Genomic DNA, 26,773 nt, shown 5'->3' with positions numbered 1-26,773 from the left:
ACAAGCTGAATGAAAGAAGCTTGCAGTGCAAATATATGTCCCTGTTTCATTCTGATGATTAAAAACCTGCAGTATGCCCTATTCATGAAACAGCAAAAAGACCTGAGAATAAATCCTACCATACTGCATATTTCATCAATTCCACGAACAACTTAAAATCATCATTATATTAGAGCTACATCTCTGCACCATCACACACTGGTAACAGTGAGGGCGTTGTAAGGTGAATAAATAGCTTGTCCCCTGCTTAGTTTTGTGTTCACAGACATATGGAGGCAGGAAAAGTGTGGTCTATTCAAAGGCTGCCTGCAAAAACCTGATGGATGCACAAATTAACACAGAGAGCGGAGAGAGGTTGCAATCCAAAGCCTCCAATGTTATAATTACAGCTCTTTCTTCCCCCTTGACAAACACAAAGAGGGATTCTTCTCACTCCCTGCTCACGTCCTCTTTCTCCCTTTTTTCTCCACCTCTCGCTGCACAGCTTGGCGAGCTGGCATTAATTGCTCCAAAAAGCTGTGGAAGCACAACAAGTACTTCTCATCCTGGTATAATTGTGTCTGTAGGAGTTGGAGGGCTTGAGAAGAAAGAGGGCTTTGCTGCTTACAGGAAATGCTTTGTAGTACGTTTTGAGAGCTGAGGACGTTTGAATGCACCGTGGTATGATGGCGCACTCTGGTGGCCAAACAGTGAAAGGAAGGTTATTCATTTCAGGGTGAAATAAATATGTAAAGAGAATATGAAAAGCACTTGAACAAATGTCCCCCATGTTTGATATGATAAAATCAGTCATTGTAATTTTCCTGTGAATTACGAAAAACACAATACAACACAAAACATGCACAATAGACATGTTATACATTATGTCTGCAAGCTCAATGTAGATATATATATATATATATATATATATATATATATATATATATATATATATATATATATATATATATGGCATGTTGATTGTGTGAACAGTTGTAAAACCCACAATGAAAATTAATTTCAATAACAATTTTATTCATATCATTTTGCAATTAAGTATTTTATAACTATGTATTCTTTTATAGGTCTAACATATCTCAAAGTCTGTCTATGATTACTGTACTGCCTTTACCTGCTTGGTAACTAAATAACGTCATACGTACATGTTTTAAAACAGCAAACAGGAAAGTACACATAATCTATCATCACATTGTATTTCAAGATAATAATACAAAGTTTCTGACAGTTTAAAATAAATCATGCAGTCACGAAACTTTACAGGTGTGTAGTTGAGATCAAAAGGAACGCAAGATGGGAACGAAGAGGTTTGATCAGAGTAAAGGAACCAGAGGGGGGTAAATGTTGAAGGGGCCACCGCCTCCCTATCATGTGACCCCAACGCAAGATGGTCTCTAGATAGACTTCTTTATCATCTTTGTGTTCTGTAAAATACTGGATAATTTGAAGTTATTTATAGGAAACCATCTGATACATTTTAAGGGGAAATGTCATCTGCCAAAAAGGCTGGAAACAACTGGTTTAATCTGTAACACGTTTGTTTTATACAGTTATTGTATGCTGTTTTAATGTTTTTTATGTAAAATGCTAACCTGGAAAGTAACTAGTAAATAAATGTGGTGGAGTAAAAAGTACAACATTTGCCTCTGAAATGTGGAGTAGAAATAAAAAGTGTCGTAAAAAAATGAAATACTCAAGTAAAGTGCACGTACCTAAAAATTGTGCTTTAGTACAGTAAATGTACTTAGTTACATTCCACCACCGCCTGTACCATCCATGCACATGCATGCATTGTTATACATTCCAGTATTGGTTGTAATCCCCGGAGTTGTACCGTTTTATCAACTAGCCCACTTTAGGCTGGCAGGTCTGCCTCCCAAGCGTCATCTTCAAGTCAATGTATTTTACACCTATGGTATTTTTACTACATGGTCAAACAACCCCCCTGGCACCAACACATTTTACACTTATTGTCAGTAATAGACTGCAATGCAAAGCAGATGTGGACATGGAGCTGCTGCTACTGTGAATACACTTGTTTACTTAGAGGCACATATGCAAATATGAGGGGGACGATCTACTTGGGCTGCAGGAGAGGAGTGTATATGTGAGGGTGTGCTACTGTGTGAAGCATAGAAGTAATGCACACATTTCTGAGGCAAATGAGTACACAAAAACACAAAAGCATGGTTTGCGCTAAACATGGATCATTTTTATTTAGCTAGTGAGTTACCTAGAGGAGAAAACTGTCACATCCTTGCAGCTGATGTCTTGCCGTTTTGGGGGAATCCCAGTCAAGCCAAGCAGGAGGGTTGATGTGAGGATTCTCCCAAAAGTGCTTAAGAGTTGTTAAGGACAGACAGTCTGATTGAGCCTGAGGTACGATACAGTACATCAACATCAGAGCAAAGACAGTCACCCACAGGACCCAAGGAGGCCAGCGCTAGTTCTACCAGAGCAGCAGGTTTCTCCTCAGACAAATGCACTTCAGAATGACAGAATCACAAGAGAGAAAAAAAGAAAAAAAAAGATGTGCATTGGCTGGTGTTGCACAGCCTGCTGCATAATTGTAATCTTTTGGTACACAGAAACAGAAAGGAAGGAAACAGGTAGAGAGGGAGGATACATCCTATGATTGGCATGATTGTGGCTTTTTACCAATTAATTCATCCCACCTGTCAATCATCCAAACCTCTGTCTGGGGACTGGGATCAGTTGAATACCGATTCAAGTAAAAGATTAAATCATACATAACTGTAATTCTCTTCAGGAGCTAATGAATGATTCTCACCAATATCCCATTTTGAGGCATAACAAGAAAAAACTACAAATAAGCCTGGTGAAATCTTCTGACTACTTCGGTTAGTCAGTTAGTTGCTCTCAAACAAAATCAAAGAAGAAAAACACATAATTAAAGAGTTAAGGGTACTGGTAGAGGCTGTTTAGGAGGACTGAAAGTGCTTTAAAAGACAGATTTTTCAAAGTGGGTTACGTTTTTCTCGTGAGACAGGAACACGGGGTTTGATGCACCAGTCAACGGATACAGATGAGTCCATCTATTGTCATGTTCAAGTGTTCAGATACATTGTCGTCTTCAGCGGAAAGATTTGTGAGAGCCTTTCCTCCTTGTGGTTAGGCAAATTTGTATTTAAGGTCCTACATCATTAGTGTTGCAGTTCTAGTAGAGAGCTTGCTTGAAGGTTACTGTTTATTTCTATTGCGCTCCTGCCGAGAGAAAAAACAAAACAGAGAGGTAATCAGTGGATGGTGTCAGAACATGAGCGAACAAGGAACACAAGCAAAAATAAGACATGGCTAAAAGAGCAACATCAGAGCTGCTCCCTTAGTCTTTCATTCACCGGATGAATGTAAAATGCTGAAGAAATATCCAAGTTGAAGACACTTCTGAGACCTTTGCTAATAGGTGGTCATATGCTGTCATATACATGTGAAATGTAAATAACTTAAGAGCACAGCCAGGAAGTCTGGGGCTGCTGACAGAATGGGAAATCCTCATAGTTGGGACACTTGATTTTTGAGGTCCTGACTGTATTATCTAGCAAGAGATCCTGATCATCCTACTGGGTCAGACAAATCATGAAAGTGGTCAATATTGATTTTACTTATTGTCTGCACTCGTACCACTCGGCAAATGCCAATAAGGATTTATTGAATGTTTCTATTTGGGATACATTCAAACTTGATGTCTTTAAATCACATGAACAATATTTAGTTCTCTATGAAAAGTACTCGTTTCCAAAATCAATTGATGTTTTGCAAATTGTCCCAACATTACATTCCAACATGAGCTAAATAATTAAAGACAGTTATGCAAGTATAAAAATCCTGATTATTATTTACAACAACAACAACAAGGAAAAAAGGTGTTTACAGTTACCGAGATGAAAATCTTATTTTTAGACAAGTCTATCATTCCCACTGTTGATATATTGAGTTGCCCTCCTCGCAGGCAAACTAATCCCTAAAGTACTTTCTCTGTTTAGTCTTGCGATAGGTGAGACAAGAGCAAGAGAGTATCCGACATAAGAGGAAAAGACTTTAGTAGGCATCAGATATATACACTGCACAAAATGTTTGAACATGTTTTGGTTTCCACTGAAGGCCTGGAACGCGTAGTAATGCCAGTCTAAACACAACGTGCTCAGTCAACAAAACACAAGTAATCACAACACACCTCAAATATCAAATATTCAAGGGTGTGTCATGGATTACAATAAAAGAGGAATGCCGTGTTGTCTTTGAGCAGTGGTCTGAGAAAAGCCCCGTAAGGCCAGTGTAACTCTACCCCCCCTAAAGGATGCTCAGACTGGGCTATGGCTCCAGGGACGCAAGACTGGTTTTCCCCCTAACACAGCATGATCTTCTTTATTACTATATTCAGAGGAAGGAAGCAGCTAACCTCTAAGTATTAATTGCCAAATGAGTTATGCTAATAAAATCCTGCAACATTTAGATCTAAAGTTATCTTTAAAAAAAAAAAAGAAGTGCAGGTAGCTGTGCTGGTTTGACACCCCTCAAAGTTCGGGAAGGACAGGCCAGACAATAGCGAACAATTAACCTTGTCAGGCGAAGGAGGGCGAGGCCTCAGCTCGGCCGATGCTGTCATGTAGGAGGTCAGGGCTACAAAAGCAGCACAGCGCAACGCCTGCACAACGCAGGATGAAACAGCTTTTCTACTGACAGGTTGTTTTCAGAAGCCTGAAAACATTGACTTGAAATATTTATGAGAAAGTAACCCAGCGCATATTAACAAGGTCAGCAGAGAGGAGTCAATACAGCATCAATGAGCACCAGCAGCGGGGGAATGGGAGAAAAGGAGGGGGGGTCGGTCATGGGGAGGGGGGTTTCTAAACGCAATTAGATTAGCATACTGGTGGATCTAAGAATGGGTGCTGCAGAATGCCAGCAGTGATAGCATGTCATTCTCCCCTTGGCTGCCGTTTTTCCACAGCATTAGCATCCCAGAGTGTTTACCACTTGGACTAACATTTGTGGTACACCACTATTATTACCTCTGCAACATATTTTAGCTTCCCCTCGGAAGGCGCAGGCTTTTCACTGTGCGAGCTTTTCAGAACTATGTGCACAGACAATTGCAACAATGCATTTTTATCATGTATTTTGGTGGGAAACGTTTTTTTTTTTAAAAATCAGCCGTTTAGAACATCTGAGGAAAACTGTACCAACTCTCAGCCAGTTTGCAGGCCGAGGGCTTATGTTGTTAAAGACTAGTAAAGCATGAGGAGCCTGTGGAGAGCAGAGAGGCTCGTTGTTCAAAGGGAGATCAGAGCCTACATCTGCCTTTGTCTGAAAGAAGGAATGCCAGGAATGCGGGCTATTTCAGGAAATCTCTATGCTAACTCCACTTGGGCAAATCATCGCAGTCTCAACTGCACAAGATGGCTGATGAGGAGCTGGGGTTTCCTGAACCTGCCTATGCGTAATGGTGGCATGTCAATCTGCTGACAGCCCTCTGGGAACTTCCATTTACACCAGACTGTTCATTCAGCCACAGGATTTTGCAACCTCTGTCTAAGAGCAGGTGGAACACGATCAGCTGATTACAGTCCAGCTCGTAACAGTGATTCAGGGGAAGTTTGCCCCCCTTTAAAATATAGGGTAGTTGCCCTATATTTTAAAAAGTGGCTGAACTGTCTGATGCATACAAACATGCTATTTAAACAAGGGACAGGGCTATTTATATAAGTTTATCTCACCTTCCTCAGAGCCTCCTCCTCTTCCTGACGTTTCTCATAATGTGCAAAGTCATCAAAGATTGAGGTGGTATGCTTGTAAGTGGCGATAATTTTAAGCACTTGTTTGGCCTTTTCCAGAGGCACTTCCTGAGTGTCCCTGGAGTTGGTTACTGGCTTGTTGTCATTGTTCTCCAGCCGGATGTGTCGCAGCTGGTTGTTGGGCACGTCTTTGATGAACGCCCACTTCACCTCAAACTTGCCCTTCCACTTGTCCTGAGACCAGACGCCTGCATAGGCATTGTAGTCCACTGGTGAGCGCATCTCAGCCACGCCACAGAAGTGCCCACTGCCGTTGACGCTGAACAACAGGTACAAGGGCCCCTTGTTGCCCAGTGAGCGGAAGGCACCATCCAGACGCTTGTTGCCATGTTCTGTACTGCACCAGATGGAGTACTTGATTGAGCGGTGGATGTCATCTTCAGAATAGCTCTTAATAATGAAAACGCGTCCATTTTTCATGTTCCAGTCAAAGTCTTTGGGGTTGTAGTTGTTGAGGGCACGGAGTTTCTCCAACACGGGATGCACTTCTCCAGAGCAAGGGGAGGCACTAAGTGGGAGTCCCCCACCCAGACCGAAGCCCTCACCCCGGTTCCTGGGAGCCACCCAACGGTTGGGGGGAGGACCAGGCTGATGGGGTTGCTGCTGATGAAGCGGCGGTGGGGGACCAGGTTGAGAGGTGAGGTGCATGTGTGGATGACCAGGAGGCATAGGCTGGGGGTGTTGGGGGGACTGGAGAGAATGAAGCTGGAAGGTCTGGTGTTGGTGTTGGGGCTGGTGTTGGGGCTGGGGCTGGTGTTGGTGTTGGTGTTGGTGTTGGGGCTGATGTTGGTGTTGGGGCAGGTGTTGATGTTGGTGTTGATGTTGGTGTTGATGTGGAGGAGGCAACGGGTTTTGCAGCAAGGGCTGGGGCTGAGCTAGGAGAGGCTGCTGCAGCATAGGCTGCGGGGGCATCATATTCTGAGCTAATGGAGGCTTGTTCAGAGAGCCCTTCTCATCCCAAGTACCAATGTTCATATTGTGCTTTATGGGGGGTGGGGGAATGGCACCTCCACCCATCCCCATGTTGGCTTTGGGTTTGACCTTGGGCTGTGGCTTGGCCGGCTTCTTGGCAATGGCTGCCCAGGAGGCAGGTTTAGGTGCAGATGAGCAGACAGACGGAGGGAGGCTATTGGCCGCCATGTTGCTCATACCTGCTGGGCCCCCTAAGGGTGAACCCACGGTTTTAGTGACAGCTGCCACCATTTCCGTACCCAGTTTTAAGCCCGTCATACCTTGCTCAATGCTGTTCAGCACCGGGACTTTACTAAGCTGGGTGTCGCTTCCAAAGCCCGCCTGTCCATCCGTGATGGCCCGACCCAGCGAGCTGGGGGCGTACCCATAGCTGTTACTGTAGACTGAGCTCTGTGTGGACTGACCCTGAGAGACACTGGTACCCCAGGTGGAATAGTCTGCATTACCAGGGAAGAAGTTGAAGCCATGCTGGCCCAGGAAGGGAGGGGTGTTCCCAAGGGCACCTGGCTGGCTAAACACACCGTCAGGGATGAAGTGGGGCTCGCCATTGCTCATCTGTCCATAGGCAGTTAGGTAGGGTATAGGAGGGTCTCCGGCTGTGGACCAAGCAGCCTCTCCCAGAGAGTAAGGGAAACCAATGGATGGAGCATAATAGCTGGGCATGTAGGGGTCAGACATTTGTGGATAGCTGTTACCCTGTGTGACATGGAGAGACAGCCAGTTAATGTACGAAACATGATCGCAATTAACAAATTAGCTAAATAATTATCATATCATGAACAGGGAAGATAGATTGTGAGTTGAGTTATAGGAACACGTCATACTGAGAAATTAACAGAAACTCACAAAGGAACCAGAGCGACTGTATTAATGCGTTTTGTAGCTGACCCTGAAGAATATAACATGAGGCTATAGGCTAAGTACTAGGCGACACATTGTCGGACAGACTATTATATGGTTTAATGTAGGACATTACCTGATTAGTCTGGCCGCTTAGATAAGGCTCAAAATCTTCATCATTAACTCCATCCTTTTGATGCATTGATCCGTTTTGCACTAAGGACGAAAAGAAAGGACAGTAAATCACTACATGTGCTATATGGAAGTCACAAATATTTCCAGCTCAAGATGTCAACTCATTATGTTAAGGAGGTAAGTGGTGGTCAAATCTAAAACATGACAAGATCTTGGTTTAACATCATCAAAACAAATGCAGTCAACAATGGGAACATAAATAATCTGCAGTTCAAGCTACACTACGGCTGCACAATCAACAGTAAGCAGATAGCATGTTAGCTTATTTTAATTAATCAAAACGGACGGTGCTGCCACACTGATGTACAATTTATAAACGAGGGCTTGGGAGCAATTTAATCATCCGTGTTAAACGTGTTACCTTTATTTCCTTGTCCTTTGGGTCTCTGAAAGAGTGAGCAGCACAGGAAAAGGAGATGTTAGATCACGACAGGAAACAAGAAGCACGCGCGCACGCGCGCACACACACACAGAGACAGAGAGACAGAGAAGGCTGTATGCTACATAAAGAAATATAACCGCCGATTGAAGAAACCTCCGTCTCCAACCAAATGTTAACATTTACAGGTTGCTTCGCGTTACTGACCGGATGTCAAACGATCTGACATCCAGGAACTAAACGGTGCCGCATTGGCAACCGGCTACAGCTAGAGTGGGTCGGTAATTCACTCGGCCTACATTACAGCTAATAGCTACCAAATATCAAAGACTTTGTATCATTAGCCAGTTTGATCTGGCGTGGCCCAAAACCAGATCAAACTGTTGTCGGCAAAGTTTCCTTCCGCCGCGCGGGTAATTTACTGCACCTTTTCGGCTGTCAATACACGAACCTGATCGACTGTGGTCGCAGACATCCTCCAGGAAGCGAAACTGAGAGCTGTTTGTGAGACTGTCCTCGGCTTCCTCCCCCCCACCTTTGCCTCTCGCTGCACTCCGGTGCTTTTCCTGGCTTGTCTCTCGGGTCGTCCAATCCCTCTGTAACGGTTACGCGGCGGCGGAGCTTTTGCTTTTTCTTCTTCTTCTTCTTCTTCTTCTTCTTCTTCTTCTTCTCCCCCCGTAGTCGGACCCGACGACGATCTGCTGCTTCTTTCTCGTTGTTACAACCGGATACTGTGCGTCTGTGGAGAAAAGCGTCAGTTAATATGTGCGATCCTGCCACAGATGGCCTTCCAGCAGTCAATGTGAAGCCGCCTGGTGTCTTACTGGAATACCCCTTACCATTTTCCACAATGGCGGATAGGCTTTTTACTCCCGCTTCCGTTCCGTTCCGCTGCTCCGTGACCTTCCGCCTGTGACGCTCTGAGTCATGTTACAAACTGACACTTCACATGACAGTGGCCGCAAGTTCCCCGCTACTTACACCACATTGTATTCTCTATTAAAAACTGCGTTTAGACTTCTTTTTTTTAACGACCAGCTATTATCAAATCTGACGGCATGTGGTCACCTCTGCATTGGGACCCGCTCTAATACAAACCCGTACATGTACGTCTGAATTCCCATGTGGATCAAATACATTTAAAGTAATACAAAATAGTAAATAACAAAAAAGGTACTTGTATTTCCTGCTATTGTCTATTTGTATTCCACTACATTTTAAAATAAATGGAAATAGTTTAGCCTTCAATACAGATGTAATGTTTTTAATCAAACATATGATTAACCTGTAAACTATTGTTATATATTGTATCAACAAACTGTATCAGTCAACAAACTACAACGTTACAATGACCCTTATACATTAACACATTATTAACAATCTTAAAATATAACAATCTTAAAATATTTCATAGGCCTGCAACACACTTAGGGGCCATTTTGAATGGGGGACTCAGGGTAACTTGTTGCAGATTATTTTACAGTGTGGTATTGTCAATGTTGCTTTATTAAAGGATGTGGATACTTATTTCATCACAGCCTATAAAAACCAAAAAATAGTATAAGTTAAACAAAGGTTTTTGGCTGCCAGTAAAGATATGTTACTGAAGTGCAGAAATGTAGTACAGTAGCAGCAGTAGTAGTAGTAGTAATAGTACTACTACTAGTAGTAGTAGTAGTAGTAGTAGTAGTAGTAGTAGTAGTAGTCAGTGACGGCCGTCAAGGCCTGCTAAGCCTTCACTGCTGGCCTAAACAGAATCACAAAGTCATAGCTATTTTATAATTTAATTTCGGCGCCGAACAGCATCCTATCATGTGCGTATTTATGTATACGATATCAGACAACAGGCCTAGGTAGAAAATGCACGGCAAGGAGGAGGAGCAGGAGAATAAATGTAGTCTTTTTCTATGTTGGCATTTGAGAAAAATGTATTTGGTGGAATATAACATTTAGTCAAGCACTCAAGTACTGCAATGAGGTATAAATGTACTTTGCTTTAACATGTTTTGCTCCTGTATACTTGTACTCCACTGCATTTGCCTGATGGCTGTAGTGACCAGAATAAAATGCATAAAATACAACATTGACAAGAATCTCTGTACTTGAACTACAACAAAAGTTTGAATGCATGACTGGAGTATGTTTACACTGTATTGCTACTTTATTGCATTGCTACCACTGCTCCACAGAGCTTTACTGTAGTATATGTAATGGACTACATGTGCTGTGAGTAAAGGAGAGTCACTGGTGCTTCTCCTCTCGCGATACTTCCTCACTGGGTCACGGAGCAGTATGGCAGCCGTCGCGCTGAGGTCCTGCCGCAGAGGACTTTCACAGATTTTAAGTAATAAAGGTCTCGCAGCTTTGTCTTCACAACGCCTGGAAGGTTTGTTCAAATCTCTTCCTTTTGTACAATTAATTTCACAACGTCTGAAGTTCATATGAGGGCATTTAAACGCAGAGGAGGGGGTGTGGCTCACACAGACTGCGTCGTCTTAAAAATGTAGGGCATGGAAGCGGTGCTGCGTTTGCGCATGTGAATGTTTTTGCGTCGTCTCCGCTGATTGTCGTTGAATTTGTAACCACTTCGACATGAATTGGCCTCGTTATGTAAATGTGCCTCAATTCGTGCTATCTTTGGTCGATACGGGCGTAAAAAGACCACGCTGTGTTCCCAGTATCCATGTGCTGTTTTCTAGTTTGTGTCAAGGGAAGCCTTACCTTATAAAATGGGGTGTGTGGCATTGTAATTAGCAAATGTGTTTTTATAAGTGAGCTATTTTATCGTAGGTTGTTGTGAGTGTTTTACGTAACACGTGTTTGTTGTACTGTGCCAACAGGGGTCAGGAGACACAAGTCCACAGTTCAGTATGCTTCACGACCAGACCTTCCCAAGCTGGCTTACAGAAGAGTGAAGGGGAAGAGCCCAGGTGTGGTCTTCCTCCCAGGATATGGCTCCAACATGAATGGGCAGAAAGCTGAGGCACTGGAGGAGTTCTGTAGGTCACTAGGGCACTCATACCTTAGGTAAGTCATTCAAGGTGCACAAAGGGCCATGCAATGCTCATGATGTCATAGTAAATCCAGAATGGATCAAATAGACCTACCTCATACCAGTGATTGTCCTGGATGTCTTTCGTCTTGTTTTCCATCTATAGACTGAGAAACACCTGCAATACCTCCAAATAATACAACTTTTGCACTCTGCAATTCAAATCTACTCTCATAGCTCTTAAAACTGAACACAAGATGCATTCACCCACCATACAGCTACACTCCTACAGCCGTCATCAAGAACAACAGGATGTACACAATGAGATAGTTTTTTTTTTTTTAATTTGTATTTGTGCGTTGACTGGAATAATTCATAGAAAAAGGAATGCAATTTCTGTGTAACAGCAGCTTTAAATAATTTGATATACAATACATACAGTGGCACTGTGAAACAATCAAAATATGCCTTACTATAAATAATATATTTAATTGTGTTTGTTTCAAAGTAGCACGATGCCCTAAGATGAGAGTATATGCAAATATTTATTTATATATATTTGATTATGAAGAGTGAATTTTGCGCATACAAAATGTCTTTCTAAATGTAACTAAAACAAGTTTCATTTCAACAGACAAGCTCCATTCATTAATATTACAAATTGAAAAGGCAAAGGATTAGCTAACTTGTAACGTCTAGAAGGCCATCGCCAGCAATTAATCGTGTTATATTCTCAATCATTTAGATATTTTTGAAATGTACCTCGAGCTGTTTCAAAACCGGCATTGTCATTCAAAGCCTCCATTCCTGAGGTGATTCAATATAAATATATGACATGGCTCTATCGCTCTGAAAAGTCAAAGGTCTCATCCCATGTTCAGTGTTGTGTATATAACTGATTTAATGTATTTATGTCTCACATCTACATTCACCTTTTGCTTGACCTTTCATGGGTTGCCTTTGTTTTACCCTCTGATACTCACTGCTTTGGGCTGTTCTATTTATGTTTTGCCAGGTTTGACTACACAGGACATGGAGCTTCGGAGGGGGTGCTATCAGAAGGAACTATTGGTACCTGGAAAAAAGATGTCCTTTACGTGTTGGATGAGTTAGTAGAGGGGCCACAGGTAAATATTTCCAAGGGTCATGTCCCTTTGCAAGTTACTGGTGGTTGGTAATCAATAAAGGTATGAACAACTTTACTAAATAGGTATGGGGGTTGAGAGTCGGTTCCCATTTAGAACAGGTTTAATGTCATAATTCATGCTCTCAGGAATATGCAGTGTCCAAGCTTTTTATGAGACTTGTCATGCAAGGAAATCACCTTGAAATGTATGGATGTATATCAACAAGCTGGACATTTAGAATGTAAGTTGCAAAATATAGATTTCAGTCGAGTTATGATTGCAGGATTATAGTTGTTCAACATGCATGCAATAAATTACAAGACTACTCTGTTTTTAATAGCCTATGGCCAAATGAAGCATCTTCTCACAGTGATACAAGTGCATCTCTTAAAATCAACCAGTAAAAATGTTTAGGTACTCAGATGGGAACATCAGAGCCACACAGGCAGCCTGTGAAAAATATTAACCAAAATAAAGTGTTTTGCAAACACAATATACAGTAAATGTTATTATTTTAAACTCTTCGTACTTGCATAAATTAGTTATTTTATTTGACTGGTAGTTTTTAGTGGATCTCCTCCAAACATGTAATACTTTGCTTTGAATAATAATTTATGTCTGATGTGGTTTTTCCACAATTTCTTTTAAATTACCTCAATTCAAAACTCTTAGAATTACATCTACTCATTCTCCCTAATGCATAAATCCAGATTCTATGCAAATATAAATATTGTTCAAACATTTAACTGCTGGACCCAAAGTCCATTCTCAGTGTCTGTGCACTGGTGGTTTCCACTTCACACTTATATATGTTGCATATTTGACCAAGATTGGCTACAAACTAGTTGGTATGTCACAAAATCCTGCTGGTACGTCCTCGTGTTAAACCCAGATTTATGTTGAGCACAAAGAAACTTCAACAGGTAAATGTAAAAACAGACTTCTATCAAACTCTGCACGTGTCATTCTGCACAGGGAAGCTTAAACAGCCAGCTGAAGTAACGTATAACAAGCAAAAACACATTTTTGAGTGAAGGGGGACTCTAAATGTTTGTATTGTATGTTCATCATCCAGACTTTATGCTATAAAACAAAAACTTGCACCCAAAAAATAACCAGAAAAGGGATGTATCACAGAATCAATGAAAAGAGAATCAGGGCAACAGCATTATTGGTTAGGCTGTAGCTCAGGGGGATGAGCTACAAGGTAGCCGGTTCGATCCCCAGTCCCCCCATAGCTCACATGTCGAAGTGTCCCTGAGCAAGACACCCATCCCCGGGCGCTCCGCAGGGCTGCCCACCGCTCCCCATCCAGGGATGGGTCAAATGCAGAGAAAAATTTCCCCAAGGGGATTAATAAACGATACTTTCTTCTTTCTTAAGAAAACATATTATTATCCTTTCAGCCTCCAGTAGTCCTTGTATGTTCCACTACACCTCCAGAAGATGGCACTGTGTTACAACATGTGTGGTGTCATCAGTCTTCCACTGCTATGATTACGCTGCATGAGTCTGGTGTCTTTATGCACATTTTTTCATTGAGGTTTTTAATTTTGTGTTTATTAATCAATTGATTTCCAGTCTGTTCATGGTGTTATTGTGTACTTGTAGATAATGGTGGGTTCCAGTATAGGCGGTTGGTTCATGCTGCTGGCTGCCATTGCCAGACCAGAGAAGACTGCAGCTCTGGTGGGCATCTCCACTGCCGCTGATCTAATTGTCAATTCGTTCAACTCTCTTTCTCTAGAGGTAGGGTCTTATCATAGTCTCTCATATACATCACATTGGGGCCATTTTGTTTGAAACCTGCAGACATTTTCATTCCTATATGTTTTTGAGTTGGATTTGTCCATGTTTTAATGCACTATGTTCAATGTTTTTAAGGCACGCAAGGTGTTTGAGGAGAAGGGGGAGTGGACAATGCCCACCAAACACTCGGAGGACGGTCTTTACAAGTTTAGCATGGACTTTTTGCGAGAGGCAGAAAATCACTGTGTGCTCCAGAGTCCAATCCCCATCACCTGTCCTGTACGGCTCATTCACGGCCTCAAAGACGAGGACGTCCCCTGGCACATCTCCATGCAAGTTGCAGAACGCGTCCTCAGCAATGATGTTGATGTTATCCTTCGCCGACATGGACAGCACCGCATGTCTGAGAGGGACGACATCAAGCTCATGGTCTACACTATCGATGATCTCATAGACAAGCTGACCACTCTGGTCTGAGTAAGGAAGTGAACTGGAGAAGCTGCTGAGATAAGGAGAGAAGGACTGTGTTTACTGGGATGTCAACCCTCAAGAAATGTACCAAACAATGGCATGTTTGTATGCCAAATATGATCTTTTACCCATCTGTTATCCTCCCCGTACTTCATCTGTCATTTCAACATGTCGTTGCAGTGCAAACTATATTGAAATGAGCTTCCCCGTTAGCTGTTCCCTTATATCTTCAGGTTGCATTTGTATGTTCCAGGTTATTATATGGAGTGTTATGTTGGCCTTTAATAGGTCCTCTGTCCCTGCCACAGTTCTTACTGTTTCCCCTTCCTTCTTTACTTAGTGTTCCCGTGCCTTTTTTAATCACTTTCCACCCTTTTTGGCCAATAAAACCTCCGCACACTGAAGTGCAGGTCTCAGTCTGTTACCACAAGCAACACAACACAAATGTGAAAACAACTATCTTAATGAGCGCTGTTGATATTGAAATGCATACACAATTCTTTAGTTCTAAAAGTATTTACAAGTTTAAGAAATTGAGAGCTGAATTACAAAAAACAATCTTAATTAAAAAGTTAGGTGCTCTCAAGTGTGTTTTTTTTGTGTGTAAGTTACAAATTGTATTGGTGACATCAGACCCCAACTCAAATCCCTATGATTACTACATGGATTCAAAAAAGGGGGGTGGGGGGGATTTCAAAGTACAGATATTTTCTTTTATACAAATCCAGATTAAGTAAATTGCTAACAATTGAAGAGAAATGCAGTTTTGGTATACTACCAGCAGGTCAACAACACAGTGCTTCATTGTGAATCAAAATCATCATGGGTTGTATGCAGCAGCCATGTGAGTTTGCTTTTTTTTGTGTGCAGAATATTAGTTATGTTTCCCCATACCTGCAGACCTTTAGCCACAGAGAGGCCTGCTGAATGGAGCCACTGGACTGTTGATTATTAACATGTAATTGCCCACTAGCTGTTCCATGCTCAATGGGGCGAAACCAGCCACTTAACTCTCTGGTCCACTTAACTGCAGTAGTGACCTTTAACTTATGGTTGAGCTATGTAGTCACTCATTTTTTGTGTCAACACTAAAATCAAACATCAATTTATGGGAGCATACAACATGACAGTTGTAATGCAAGCAGAAGAGATTGTGCATATGGCCTTGCATCTGATGTTTTACTATGAGCTCCCTTTAGTTCTTACATAAAGCATATCCTTGCACTACAAAGCTGTTTCCCAGGCAATGCTTTGTAAGTACGTTAATTGTAGCTTGCTGCTTTTCCATATTGTATAAGAAATGGCACTGAAGCAGCATGCATATTTCCAACATTAGTCCCCCCTCAACAACTCAGAGACTGATGCCTCAACAAACAACAAATACGTCTTAGTGTTTGCTTTGTGTAGAAGTCAAACAAAAATAAGTCAGCAGGGAGATAAACTGGTTGAAGCAGATATTCTAACAAGATAACATATGCAAACACCCACTCTGTTCAGTGCTCTGATTGCCATTGAGCAAGGCACTGCATCTACCAGGTATTAATTTGTCCCCATCATGTCCCTTGTTTGCTGAGGGGTCACTTTATGCTGCCTAAAACTGACCATGCGCCACAGTAACCACTGTCCGGAAGCGGTGTCACGTCGCATTCTGTGTTTAGAGTCCAGGGACCCCTCCTTGGGAGTTGCCATATAAAACGAGTGACCCGCCCCCTCCCGGACAAATGAGATCCTGCCCGGCCCGACGCGCCTCTGCTGCGCTTCATGGATGCTTCAGCAGTTCAGCATCCTCAGCCTCAGCCTCAGTCCTGCCCAGCTCAGCGGGAATAACACGGTGACTCCGACACATTTTCAGTAAGTGGGGTCTTTATTGAATAAAACCGCGGTGCATGACACGTTGGATATGCAGTTTGTGCAGCTGAGTCAGTGTCGCAGCTATAGTGTGTGAGCTTTGCGCAGTTTGCCTTTTGGGTTTGTAAAATGTTGATGTTTTAAGAAACTGCAGAATGCGTAGCAATATGGTGTCGTGACATTAGATAGCGGGACTTTCTTTGCATTTTCTGAATTTGACTCACAGAATTGCGCCCAATAACCGAGGCAAAGAAAACAATGAACTGAAGAGTTAAAACAAACATTTAAATGCGGCACAGAGGGCTGACGTAATTTAATTAAACTCAATTTCAGGCTAAATATAGAACTGTTGCTGGCTACATTGTGTGTTTTGTTAGAGGACAAACTTTGCGAAAATACATTTGATTACTTAATTCTCTTCACGATGACTGCATGCTGGAGGTCATACTTGAGCCAGCATCGCATGCAGCCCATCACTGCACACAGCGTGCCGGAAGCTGACTTGATTGTTACCATAGTAATGGAAGGGGTGGTCCCTCTTCGGGACAGCTGCCATGGACCACACCCTGCTCTGTCTCAGCCTCCAGAGATGCGCCTCGATGGCCTGCTGAGCTGTTAACAGAGAGAATAAAAACTGTCTTTTCTTCAAACATTAAGGTTGTTTATGATGGCCAAAATGTATCTATTTTCATTGTAGTAAACAGAAAAGTGTTTGCTCTAAAAAAGAGCTGTAGTTATCCTGAAGCCATTTCATCAGGATACAAAGCAGCCGCAAAAACTCTCTAATATATGTATAATATAGGACCATTAAGATGATGTTTTTTTGTGTGAATAATTTAGTTTGTAACAGAGTAATGCCACTTCAGCCTCTTCTACCACATGTGCTCTTCAGGGCTACTGCACTACAAATACTAAAGTGCTGCGAGAGCTGCCATGGCGAACAGAGGGCCCAGCTACGGACTGAGCCGAGAGGTGCAAGAGAAGATCGAGCAGAAGTACGACCCAGACCTGGAGCAGCGGTTGTTGGACTGGATCGTTGGACAGTGCGGAGGGAACCTGGAGAGGCCGCAGACGGGCAGAGAGAACTTCCAGAAATGGCTGATGGATGGAACAGTGAGTGGCTGCAGAACCTGCACCTAAAATAGAAGTTACCATTTAATTATTTAAGCTCCTACATCGTTGAGCGTCTGTCAGAATTTAAAGAGTCCATTAAGTCAATGCCTAAAATAAGCAACCTGATATATGTGCCCTGTTAATTATAAAAGCTTCAGTCAATAATACTAGAATAACAGACCATGCATCACTCCTATTTAAAAGAGGGGTCCAACTGATTTTTTTTTAGCAAATTGTAAATTGATAACTGTTGTGGCACATGCTTTGCAAGTGTAAAATGTTGCACTGAATAATTCTGGAAGCCTTTGATAGATAACCTCTTAACTCACTTAAGACTTAATTCACCCTGCACGATGCTGCAATGTCTTCTTACTTGACACTATAGCTGAATATAATGTAAACATGTATTATTGCATTTAAGCATGAAAAATAGGAGTATATACAGAGAACTAAAACCCTCAACTGTCATTTTACGGTCAAGGTGTCAATTAAATATGATTTAGATTTCTGACCTCTTCTGTCCCAGATCCTCTGTCGGCTCATCAACAGCCTTTATCCGAGGGGGAAGGAGCCGATCAAGAAGATTCTAGAGACACAGATGGCCTTCAAACAAATGGAGAAGATCTCTCAGTTCCTGCAAGCAGCTGAAGCTTACGGAGTCACAACCACGGACATATTTCAAACTGTGGACCTCTGGGAAGGTGAGGTTGCATCTTTTTACATACATTTTATCTTGTGCTGGAGTGATATACTATATATATATACATTTTCATTCACGTTAGTTTTTACGATGATAATCAGTTTTCAGTTCATGTTATGACAAAGTGATAATTTTGTTCTGGCTATAGGAAAGGACATGGCAGCAGTACAAAGAACTCTTATGGCTCTGGGCAGTGTGGCTGTCACTAAGGACGACGGCCATTACAGGGGTGACAGAGACTGGTTCCACAGGTAAAGACAGTGTGACAGAGGAGCTTCACATTTTCACAACTGCGTGACGCGTCATGTTCCTTTTCCTAACCTTGTAACTGTTATTCGTGTACAGGAAAGCCCAGGGATATCGGCGAGAGTTCAGCCAAGAGCAACTCCGCCAAGGTCAGAGTTTGATCGGCCTGCAGATGGGCAGCAACCGCGGGGCCTCCCAATCTGGTATGACAGGCTACGGTATGCACCGTCAGATCATGTAGAAGACCACTCACTAACCGACCTCCTTCCCGGCTTCCAGACCTTATTTTGTACTAATAACACAAAAGTTGTAGCCCCAAAATACCCCCATACCCTCTCTAGCACCTACCGTGTTAACCTCAAAGTTCCTTGAATTGCTGCTTTCCCAAACAGTGTTATATCTTAAAAAATGATGTCAAATACTATAGATGTTCTCCTTCAAACTTTATTCCTGCTCCTCTCTTCCCATGTTGCCATGTGCTGCCCCATCTTTGTTTGATTTCATGTCTAAATGATTACTTTAAGTGGAACTCAAAGCTATTTAACATCAATGTAGTCTCGTAGAAAATGTAAGATTAAAATCTCTTCACAAAAGAAGCCATCAGTGTTAATGACATTTTAAATCTGAAATACTGTGAGCCACGGCTACAACATGCTGTATGCTAAATATTTGTATTTATTTATATTTAGTCATTGGTTTAGGATGATCTGTACCTATGTTTTTTAGCCATCTAACGTAATGAACTCATTAGGTTAGACAACGTCTCGGCTGTCTTGTCTGAGGACTTTTTGCAGTATCCTCTTTAACCAAATCAACCTCACGTTGTGCCTGGTTATGGGACTACAGAGACTGGATCCTGATATATTGGCCTAAACATATAAATGAGTTTCATTCACTCTCAGTCATGCCCTTGCTATTTGTTTCTGAGATTATATCTTTGTCCATGATGTGTCCATGCAAGTAAATGTGCAGCAGCCAACATGTTCGACAGTGAAGTTTTCATTTCTGGTGCCAGGTAAAGACATTACCTGAATGTGCACTTTTATGTATTGTCTTGTTTATATTTTTAAATATATTTATATCTGGAGGCTTGTGAGAAGAAGTATTGAAAAAATAAAGAATGTGAACATATATTGTTGTCTGTTTGTATAACACACAAGCTGGGTATGTTGAGAACTGGCAAGTCAGCGATTTATGCTGCTGCGGGTGTTTTTTTCTTATTGGGTTTTATGTTACAGCTCCTTCCTTGCACCCATCCCTCCTGTCTAACCTGACTGTACACAATCTAATAAAGGTACAGCAGCACAGCATAATGATTAGTGTGACGATTCCTCTACCAGTTCTGATTCGAGCCTGTGCCAGAAAACTCTTGACTCGCTGAGTGACCTTAAGTAAGATATTAAATCCTTTCCTGGTCCTGTAACGCTGTTAAAAAGCGGATTTCTGTGGAGGGGGTAGCGAAAACAGAAGGACCACCGAAACACATAAACCCCTTTATTGTACAGTTCATTGGAAATATTTGTGGTACTCTGTTTATTTTGTATAGCCTTTACAACACTGTGGAAAGTTAGCAGCTTGATGTCCACTCTAAACATGGTTAACATTAAAAGCAGTCTGGCATCGAGATTACATCTGAAGGACACTGTTATTAAGATTAGCATAAACCTTTGTCGAAGGCCTTCTATAACGTTGGGCTTTGGACCACAAAAAGGTCACATTTAATGTCATGACTGTTAACATTTAAAAAGTACATATCAGAAAAGCATGCATGAATTCACATTTTAACTTGTAATTAGCATCCAAGGACTTAACAGCCTATTAAAACGCTGTCCTTTAAATCGTGGACAAAAGCAAATGCTAATATTATTCAAAGGCGTCCATTCTTAATGCCATCTTTTTATTGCTCAATTAAAAGTAAGATATTCTCCGATACAGACAGCATGTGATCATTTGCTGAAGTGTAACATCATGTTTTCTGTATAAGAAGGCAGCACATGTTAAACTGTGGCTTTTTGCATGTCTGACCCTGACACACACTCTATGTGTATTATTAGCCTCAACTAGCTAGAAGCATCTGAAGGGGCACAGGTGATGCGTAACAGACAGACTTACTTAATGAGTAAGCCACAAACACAGGTGGACCAATGAAATGGCTTTGAGGACTGAGGTCCCTCTTTGTCCAAAGTTCTTGTCCAGCTTATGTTTTATTTGGTTGGTGTTTGTCTTTTGTTCCACTGTACTCCTCTTGAGTATTCCTGCTTGATAACGATTTGATTCATCGCTGCGTGTTCTCATATGAGTAGTGCATGTGGTTATGTCGCGAACTATGCACTGGCTTTAACTTCTTTCAGTCTAAACATTTTTGCATTGTTGGATGTTAGTTTTGTTAGACTGGTGCATCAGGTAAAATGCTGCAGATGAGGGTTAGAGTCACTCTCTTGCTTCTGCTATTGGCAGTCCGGTGTGTTACCCAGGAAGTAATCCAGAATAAAGGCTGTGTTTGTGGACACCCTGGAATACCAGGGGACCCTGGACACAATGGTACACCTGGCAGAGACGGCCGAGATGGACTCAGAGGTGACAAAGGTGATCAAGGTAAGTTTAAAACTTGAATCAATTAACTTTGTTTCTTGTCTTAAACGTCAACTTCACAATTTATAATAACAATCATTTCTCATTCACCCATTAAAAGGTCAAGTTGGCCTTATTGGATCAGTAGGCAATGATGGCCACAAGGGAGACAAAGGGGAACTCGGTATGTATCATCAAAATTAACTGCACCACTGAAAAGTAAAGAGATCTGTAAAGAAGATCTGTGTGAAAACATTAATCTATTTTTTTTACCAGTGGTTCATACTTTATTTAAACACAACTCATATGTTAGTTGTAGCTTATTTGGCTTTCTGCAATGTGTATACTGAATAGTCAACACTGACCATAAAAGAATGTGAGGTTTATTGCGCGCTTGTCATTTACAGGTGCAGTTGGCCCAGCAGGGCTCAAAGGGAAAAGGGGAGATAATGGAGAACGGGGGCCCCCTGGGAAATTGGGGCCCCAAGGAGTCCAAGGGCCCTTAGGCCTGAAAGGAAGTAAGGGAGAGCTTGGGCTGCCGGGACCCCAAGGACCTAAAGGTGATTTGGGGCCTCTTGGACCAGAGGGGTCAAAGGGGGAAATTGGCCTTCGAGGTGACAGAGGCATTCAGGGTCCATTTGGACCCCCTGGGAGAGGAGGGTCTAAGGGGGAAATTGGTGTTCCGGGTCACAAAGGTAATATTGGTTATCGTGGTGAGAGAGGGACTCGAGGAGAGCAAGGTGATAAGGGTGAGAAAGGAGATGCACTTGTTATCTCTAAAAGTGCCTTTTCTGTGGGACTCACAGCACAAAGTAAACTCCCAGCAGTTAATGTACCGATTCGCTTTGACAAGATAATTTACAATGAACAGAATCACTACGATCTACAAACAGGAAGATTCACATGCTCCACTGCAGGAGCCTATTTCTTCACCTACTACATCACCGTCTATGTCAAAAACGTGAAGGTGGCTCTGGTGAAGAATGGTGTGAAGATAATCCACACCACAGATACCTACCAGAGCAGCGAAGATCAGGCAGCAGGGGGCACTGTGCTGCACCTGGATGTGGGGGACAAGGTATGGCTGCAGGTGGCTGGAGGAGAGCTGTTCAATGGGCTCTTTGCTGATGAAGATGATGACACTATCTTCTCTGGGTTCTTAATCTTTGGAACTTAAATTAGGCTTTAAAACTGCTGCTAAATGTTTTATAACGAACAGAAATCAGTCAAGAGAATGTATCGGTCTCTAAACTTTACGACTCTAATAAATGCATTGTGCAATACAATGAAATGCACTTGCTCAATTACTGATCGGACTTCTGATTGTACTTTATTACTTTTATTCAAATGCATTGATTTGACTACTGTGCTTTGCTGATTATAAATTACAATGTATTGTTAAAGATTAACTACCCAGGGAAATAAAGTTGTTTGAAAAAGCTCCACACTGTACTTACACACACTCACACTTACATTTTACACATTTGTGCATCAGTGATAATAACACAATAATATAATGGCAACACAAGGGCAATTTCTCAGCATCTTGAATACTTTTTTAAATATATAAAATGTTAAATCGATTTAAATTAGTTTTTTTGCAAGGGCTTTTATAGGACATCTATACTTATGATGGATTCAATAAGATCATCAGCCTTTAAATAAACAACACCATCATTAAACACTTGAAATACAGGCCTGGTGTCAGCTTTGTGTCTTCATTTGTTCTTCATTGTTATGTTACAATACAACATTCATGAAGTGATTCTTACTCTGGTATTTGGGGATGGGCAAGCTCAACAGAAATACCTGAGACATTAATTGTCTTGAGAACGTGACACGAGGAAAGACCGTGCAACAGCAACTGGAAGGTCTAGTCTTTTTTTTTCAAGTAGCTGCAGGAAATGAGGAGCAGCATTCTTTTTTTTCTTCAATGAAGAGCACTCTACTGTGGGCGTGGCTTCGTGGTCACGGACTCATCTACTACATAATGATTGGCTGTCAGCCGTATGGTTACCCTGTGGTCAACCAGTAACCTCAATCGTAACCTCTCGAAACCACGCCCCCTGGAAACACTGCAACAAGTGCATGAATGATGCTCGCCAGCTCGATCCTCCAAGAAAGACCTATTCGAACTGGAGTAGCCTTAATCATCGAAATAACGAGCCTTTCTTGTTCAACTTCGGAAGATATGGCATGACTCAGTATTTATTTTCTGCGGTTACTTGACTACCAACAGGTTTCGCAGGTCGGGAGAAGAAAAAAAAACTCCGCAAAACTTGCGTAATTTAGAAAAAAGTTTATAAGTGAGCTCGTGAGCTAGCTCAAGTTGCTAGCCCAGTGTCTTCACAAAGTCAGCCAGCCGTTTGTCTCAATATGTCGCGGGGTAACTAGTTCGCAGCGCACTGGTCGTGGTGTTTTGTTCCCCCGACATGTTTTCGCGAGACGACGACGAGCGCGAAGCAGCCAGCCGTTGGAGCTCCGAGAAACCCAGGATCCTCCACGATGGCTGAACAACACAAACATCTGCTCTGTTGATGTGAGAAGAGAAGGTCAGGAGCACAACATCAGCGACTATGAGCAGGGTGAGCAAGCGGTGTTTTCTGCTATCTGCGCAGTGACTGCTAATGCGCCTAAAACAAGTGACAAGCTGCACTGCAATTCGTTTTAAATGATTTATTATAATCGTGTATCACATTACAGTTGCGGTGATTTCTGATTTTCGTGAAAGAAACCTTACAAGAGGGGGTTATTGTAGTGCATTACAGCCGTGGTTGTTATAGTGATGTGGGAGATGCCAGGCTGTGCAGGGAGTTGGTGAAGGAGGGGTTGGGTGGGGGCACCTACTACAAAGAGCTTTATGCTCAAAGAAAGTTAATTAATGCAGAAATAAATAAGCAGTTTGGCCCCGAGTTCTTTGTGGGCTTAGAAAACTACTCTGTGTAATCTCCTTCCATAGCTCCTTGTTTCCAGAGTCTGCTTCATTATTAGCGTGTACTAACTTAGTCTGCAGCCATCACTACAGTTTACTCACAATTAAAGCTTGTTCTTGTTGCTCCCCAGATGGAAATGTATACTAGAGGTAAACTGTGGTGTCTAGCTCATTCATTGTTAAATATTCAAGGAACACTGCTTTATAGAGGATTTATAAACACGAGAATATACTTTTTTTTTAAATGGTAGCCTACTAAACCACTACAATATATTTTTACACCAGGCTACTTCACATTATACACGGTTGTACTTCGGCCTCATGAGGCCCAAAAGAGAGCATAGTATCTGTAGTTTATGATCTTAATCTGCATTACTTTTCTTATTTGTGTACTTCAGACCAGAGAGCAAAGAAGAAACTTACCAGCCAAGTTAAATAGGACGTTTGTGTCAGGGAAATACTGTGTTCATTATCAATGTGGAGCATAAACTATTTCCAAGCTCACAAACCGATGGGAACCGATGTTTAAGGTTGTCTTCGATCCCCATATGATATTAGGGGCTTTATTGCTCTTGAGAAGCGGTTTTCATGGTCTTTGAATAACGAGTCTTGTGGTTATTGTTGCATTGCTATCAGGTTACACTGTTGACAACGAGACTCAGTGGTGTTTTGTCCTCTCTAAGCCTTGTGCACTGTGTGGTGTTAGATTTCTGTATGTCTGTCTCCGCGACAGTCCACAGCAGATCAGGTGAGTAAGTGTGTGAGAGTGGTGACACTCCCTGGTTTAGCCGGTACCTGTACTTCCCACGCTCTATAGAAAGGGGCGTGGCATCTCCAAAACTCCTATCTTGCAGATCAAAAAATGAGGAACTAGGTCATGGACAAATATGAGACTTTACCCATGAAACTGAACCGGTAGCACATGTGTCGACGTGATCCAGACGAGACATGTTGTATATTTCATAATCATGTGTGAATACTGTTTTGGAAATGTATCTTTTTATCTTTTAAATTGTCGTCCTTAATATCTAGAGTGCACCCCGGCCAAGTTGCCCCCGGCAGTCGAGCCCTTGTGGGCTGTTTACAAGCTTTGGGTGTCACTCTCAATCAGTGCTGAATAGCTTAGTTGTCGCCCTGATTAGGCTATCATGTGTAGATGAAACCAGTCCTGAACACAGACTGGTAAAGCTCCGCTAATAAGATTATTACTGAGATACAAGAGGAATAGGCTATACACACACACAAACATACACACTCCCTCTCCCACACTCGTACAGTACATTTATTTTCCTTCAAAGTTTTCTTGCTGACACTTTTAATCTTTGCTCACAGGCTATAAGGTCAGAAAACAAGCATCAAGGCTAATACGATTTTAATATGGATTAAAATATTTAATACTGAATATTGTCAAGTGACGCTTGTACACCCACTATGAAAACTCATTCATTTGAAAGACAAAACACTGTGAATTATGTGGAGCTTAAGTTTCACAGAACATTAGTTACGAGCACTGCTTTAGTTAACATATTCTTTAAAACATTATGGCGTGTTGTTTTCGGACATATCTTCCTCACCGTTTTCATTCCTTGAGACGAATAGACAACCAGTAATGTGACAGCTTACACAGGAATGGCGGTGTTGCTCCAGGGTGGTTGTATCTGTCTCAGAGTTAATCTAGAGAATGGAAAATGACAGCATTTTTTTCGCTTGTGGTTTTTCAATTTAATGCTCAGTTCATTTTGGCCTAATGGGTTTTATCCTACCCTCAGGCAGGACATACCTCTGCAGAGGTCAACTATGGGTAGAAGGTCACTAATCACTATGCATTTATGACTCCTTGCATAACCGCCTGGGTTTTGTTGCCAAACAGGAAGGGAGTCTGTGATTTAAATGCCTTCCTCCCTGCTCAGCTCGGTGCACGCATGTGTGTGAGTGCACATGCACATGGGCCGTGCAATATGTGAAAGGATGCTCTAGCTAATTGTGTATGTGTTTTTGGAGTGCATGCTTTAAGCCCGTGTATACTTGTTTATGTATCCGGGTGAGTGTTTTCATCCTTGTCTCTGGGAGTCTAATCTGAGGCTGGCTCCAGCTGGCTGCCATGTGTGTGTGGGGGGGACTCCTCCCTGAGCTCTTAATTAATTCTGGACCAGGGCCCCAGTGCTCCCATCCCGAAGAAGAAGCTTAGAGAGCAACAGTGATCCTGGTACGGAGGCAGAGTAAAGATGATACAGGAAAGTTCAAAGTGACCTGCATTCACAGACAGTAGGGTTTGATATTACCATATATGTCATATTTGTCTGGATGTTGCAATAGGCATCGCTGTAGACATGGACATAGTAGATACTTTAATTTCTTCCGTCTCCTAAGAAAATATGGAGGAAAGGGAAAGATGACAAAGATTTAAACTTTTGATCTTGACTTTGAAATAATTGAACAAAATTCAAAATATTATCAGAATTATGCTTTTTCACACAACATATTCCTGTACTGTGTTTGTATTGTTGACAGTACAAAACTACAGTACCTTAAGTAAAAAAGCAGTTCAGTATTCTTTTTATATTTTATTTTTCCGAGTGAAAACAGCTTTTCATAGTTAAGGAAGCGGCTGTTGTCCGTGTTTAATCTGTTCTTAAATTTGGTCGGTATGGATTGCCAGCCAACCTGCCATGCCAACAGACAAACAAGTTTGTCTACCATGGACATCAAAGCTAACGTTGTCATTGAGGTTGATACATTCAGTCTAGACTAGAAATTCAATAAGGCTCATAAAGACGTCACCAGTTTTAAAGGGCATAGTTAAAAGTAATAGAAACTAACACACT

General features: G+C 42.0%; 4 protein-coding genes across 4 annotated transcripts; 3 read left to right on the top strand and 1 right to left on the bottom strand.

Moving 5' to 3' along the window:
* Window positions 1-2,192: 2,192 nt before the first annotated feature.
* ythdf3 (YTH N6-methyladenosine RNA binding protein F3) lies at window positions 2,193-9,147 on the bottom strand. Its single transcript, XM_079234328.1, has 6 exons — window positions 9,039-9,147; window positions 8,651-8,938; window positions 8,182-8,206; window positions 7,762-7,841; window positions 5,736-7,481; window positions 2,193-3,222 (listed from the first exon to the last, which is right to left on the bottom strand). Exons 2-6 carry the CDS (start codon window positions 8,672-8,674, stop codon window positions 3,199-3,201), a joined length of 1,899 nt encoding a protein of 632 aa, XP_079090454.1. The 5' UTR covers window positions 8,675-8,938; window positions 9,039-9,147; the 3' UTR covers window positions 2,193-3,198.
* Window positions 9,148-10,485: 1,338 nt separating this feature from the next.
* abhd10b (abhydrolase domain containing 10, depalmitoylase b) lies at window positions 10,486-14,996 on the top strand. Its single transcript, XM_079234014.1, has 5 exons — window positions 10,486-10,585; window positions 11,040-11,226; window positions 12,207-12,318; window positions 13,930-14,067; window positions 14,203-14,996. Exons 1-5 carry the CDS (start codon window positions 10,492-10,494, stop codon window positions 14,542-14,544), a joined length of 873 nt encoding a protein of 290 aa, XP_079090140.1. The 5' UTR covers window positions 10,486-10,491; the 3' UTR covers window positions 14,545-14,996.
* Window positions 14,997-17,313: 2,317 nt separating this feature from the next.
* On the top strand, window positions 17,314-18,686 carry tagln3b (transgelin 3b; the record flags this gene model as incomplete). Its single annotated transcript, XM_079234048.1, has 4 exons — window positions 17,314-17,499; window positions 18,026-18,200; window positions 18,348-18,450; window positions 18,545-18,686. The coding sequence occupies exons 1-4, from the start codon at window positions 17,320-17,322 to the stop codon at window positions 18,684-18,686; spliced, it is 600 nt and encodes a 199-aa protein (XP_079090174.1). The 5' UTR covers window positions 17,314-17,319.
* Window positions 18,687-20,853: 2,167 nt separating this feature from the next.
* c1qtnf9 (C1q and TNF related 9) lies at window positions 20,854-22,193 on the top strand (the record flags this gene model as incomplete). Its single annotated transcript, XM_079234047.1, has 3 exons — window positions 20,854-21,040; window positions 21,138-21,200; window positions 21,424-22,193. The coding sequence occupies 3 exons, from the start codon at window positions 20,854-20,856 to the stop codon at window positions 22,191-22,193; spliced, it is 1,020 nt and encodes a 339-aa protein (XP_079090173.1).
* Window positions 22,194-26,773: the final 4,580 nt, after the last annotated feature.

This window comes from Taurulus bubalis (genome assembly GCF_910589615.1).
Source record: "Taurulus bubalis genome assembly, chromosome: 18".
NCBI lineage: Eukaryota > Metazoa > Chordata > Actinopteri > Perciformes > Cottidae > Taurulus > Taurulus bubalis.
The sequence above is the reverse complement of the archived record's forward strand: the minus strand, read 5'-3'. Positions and strand labels throughout refer to the sequence as shown.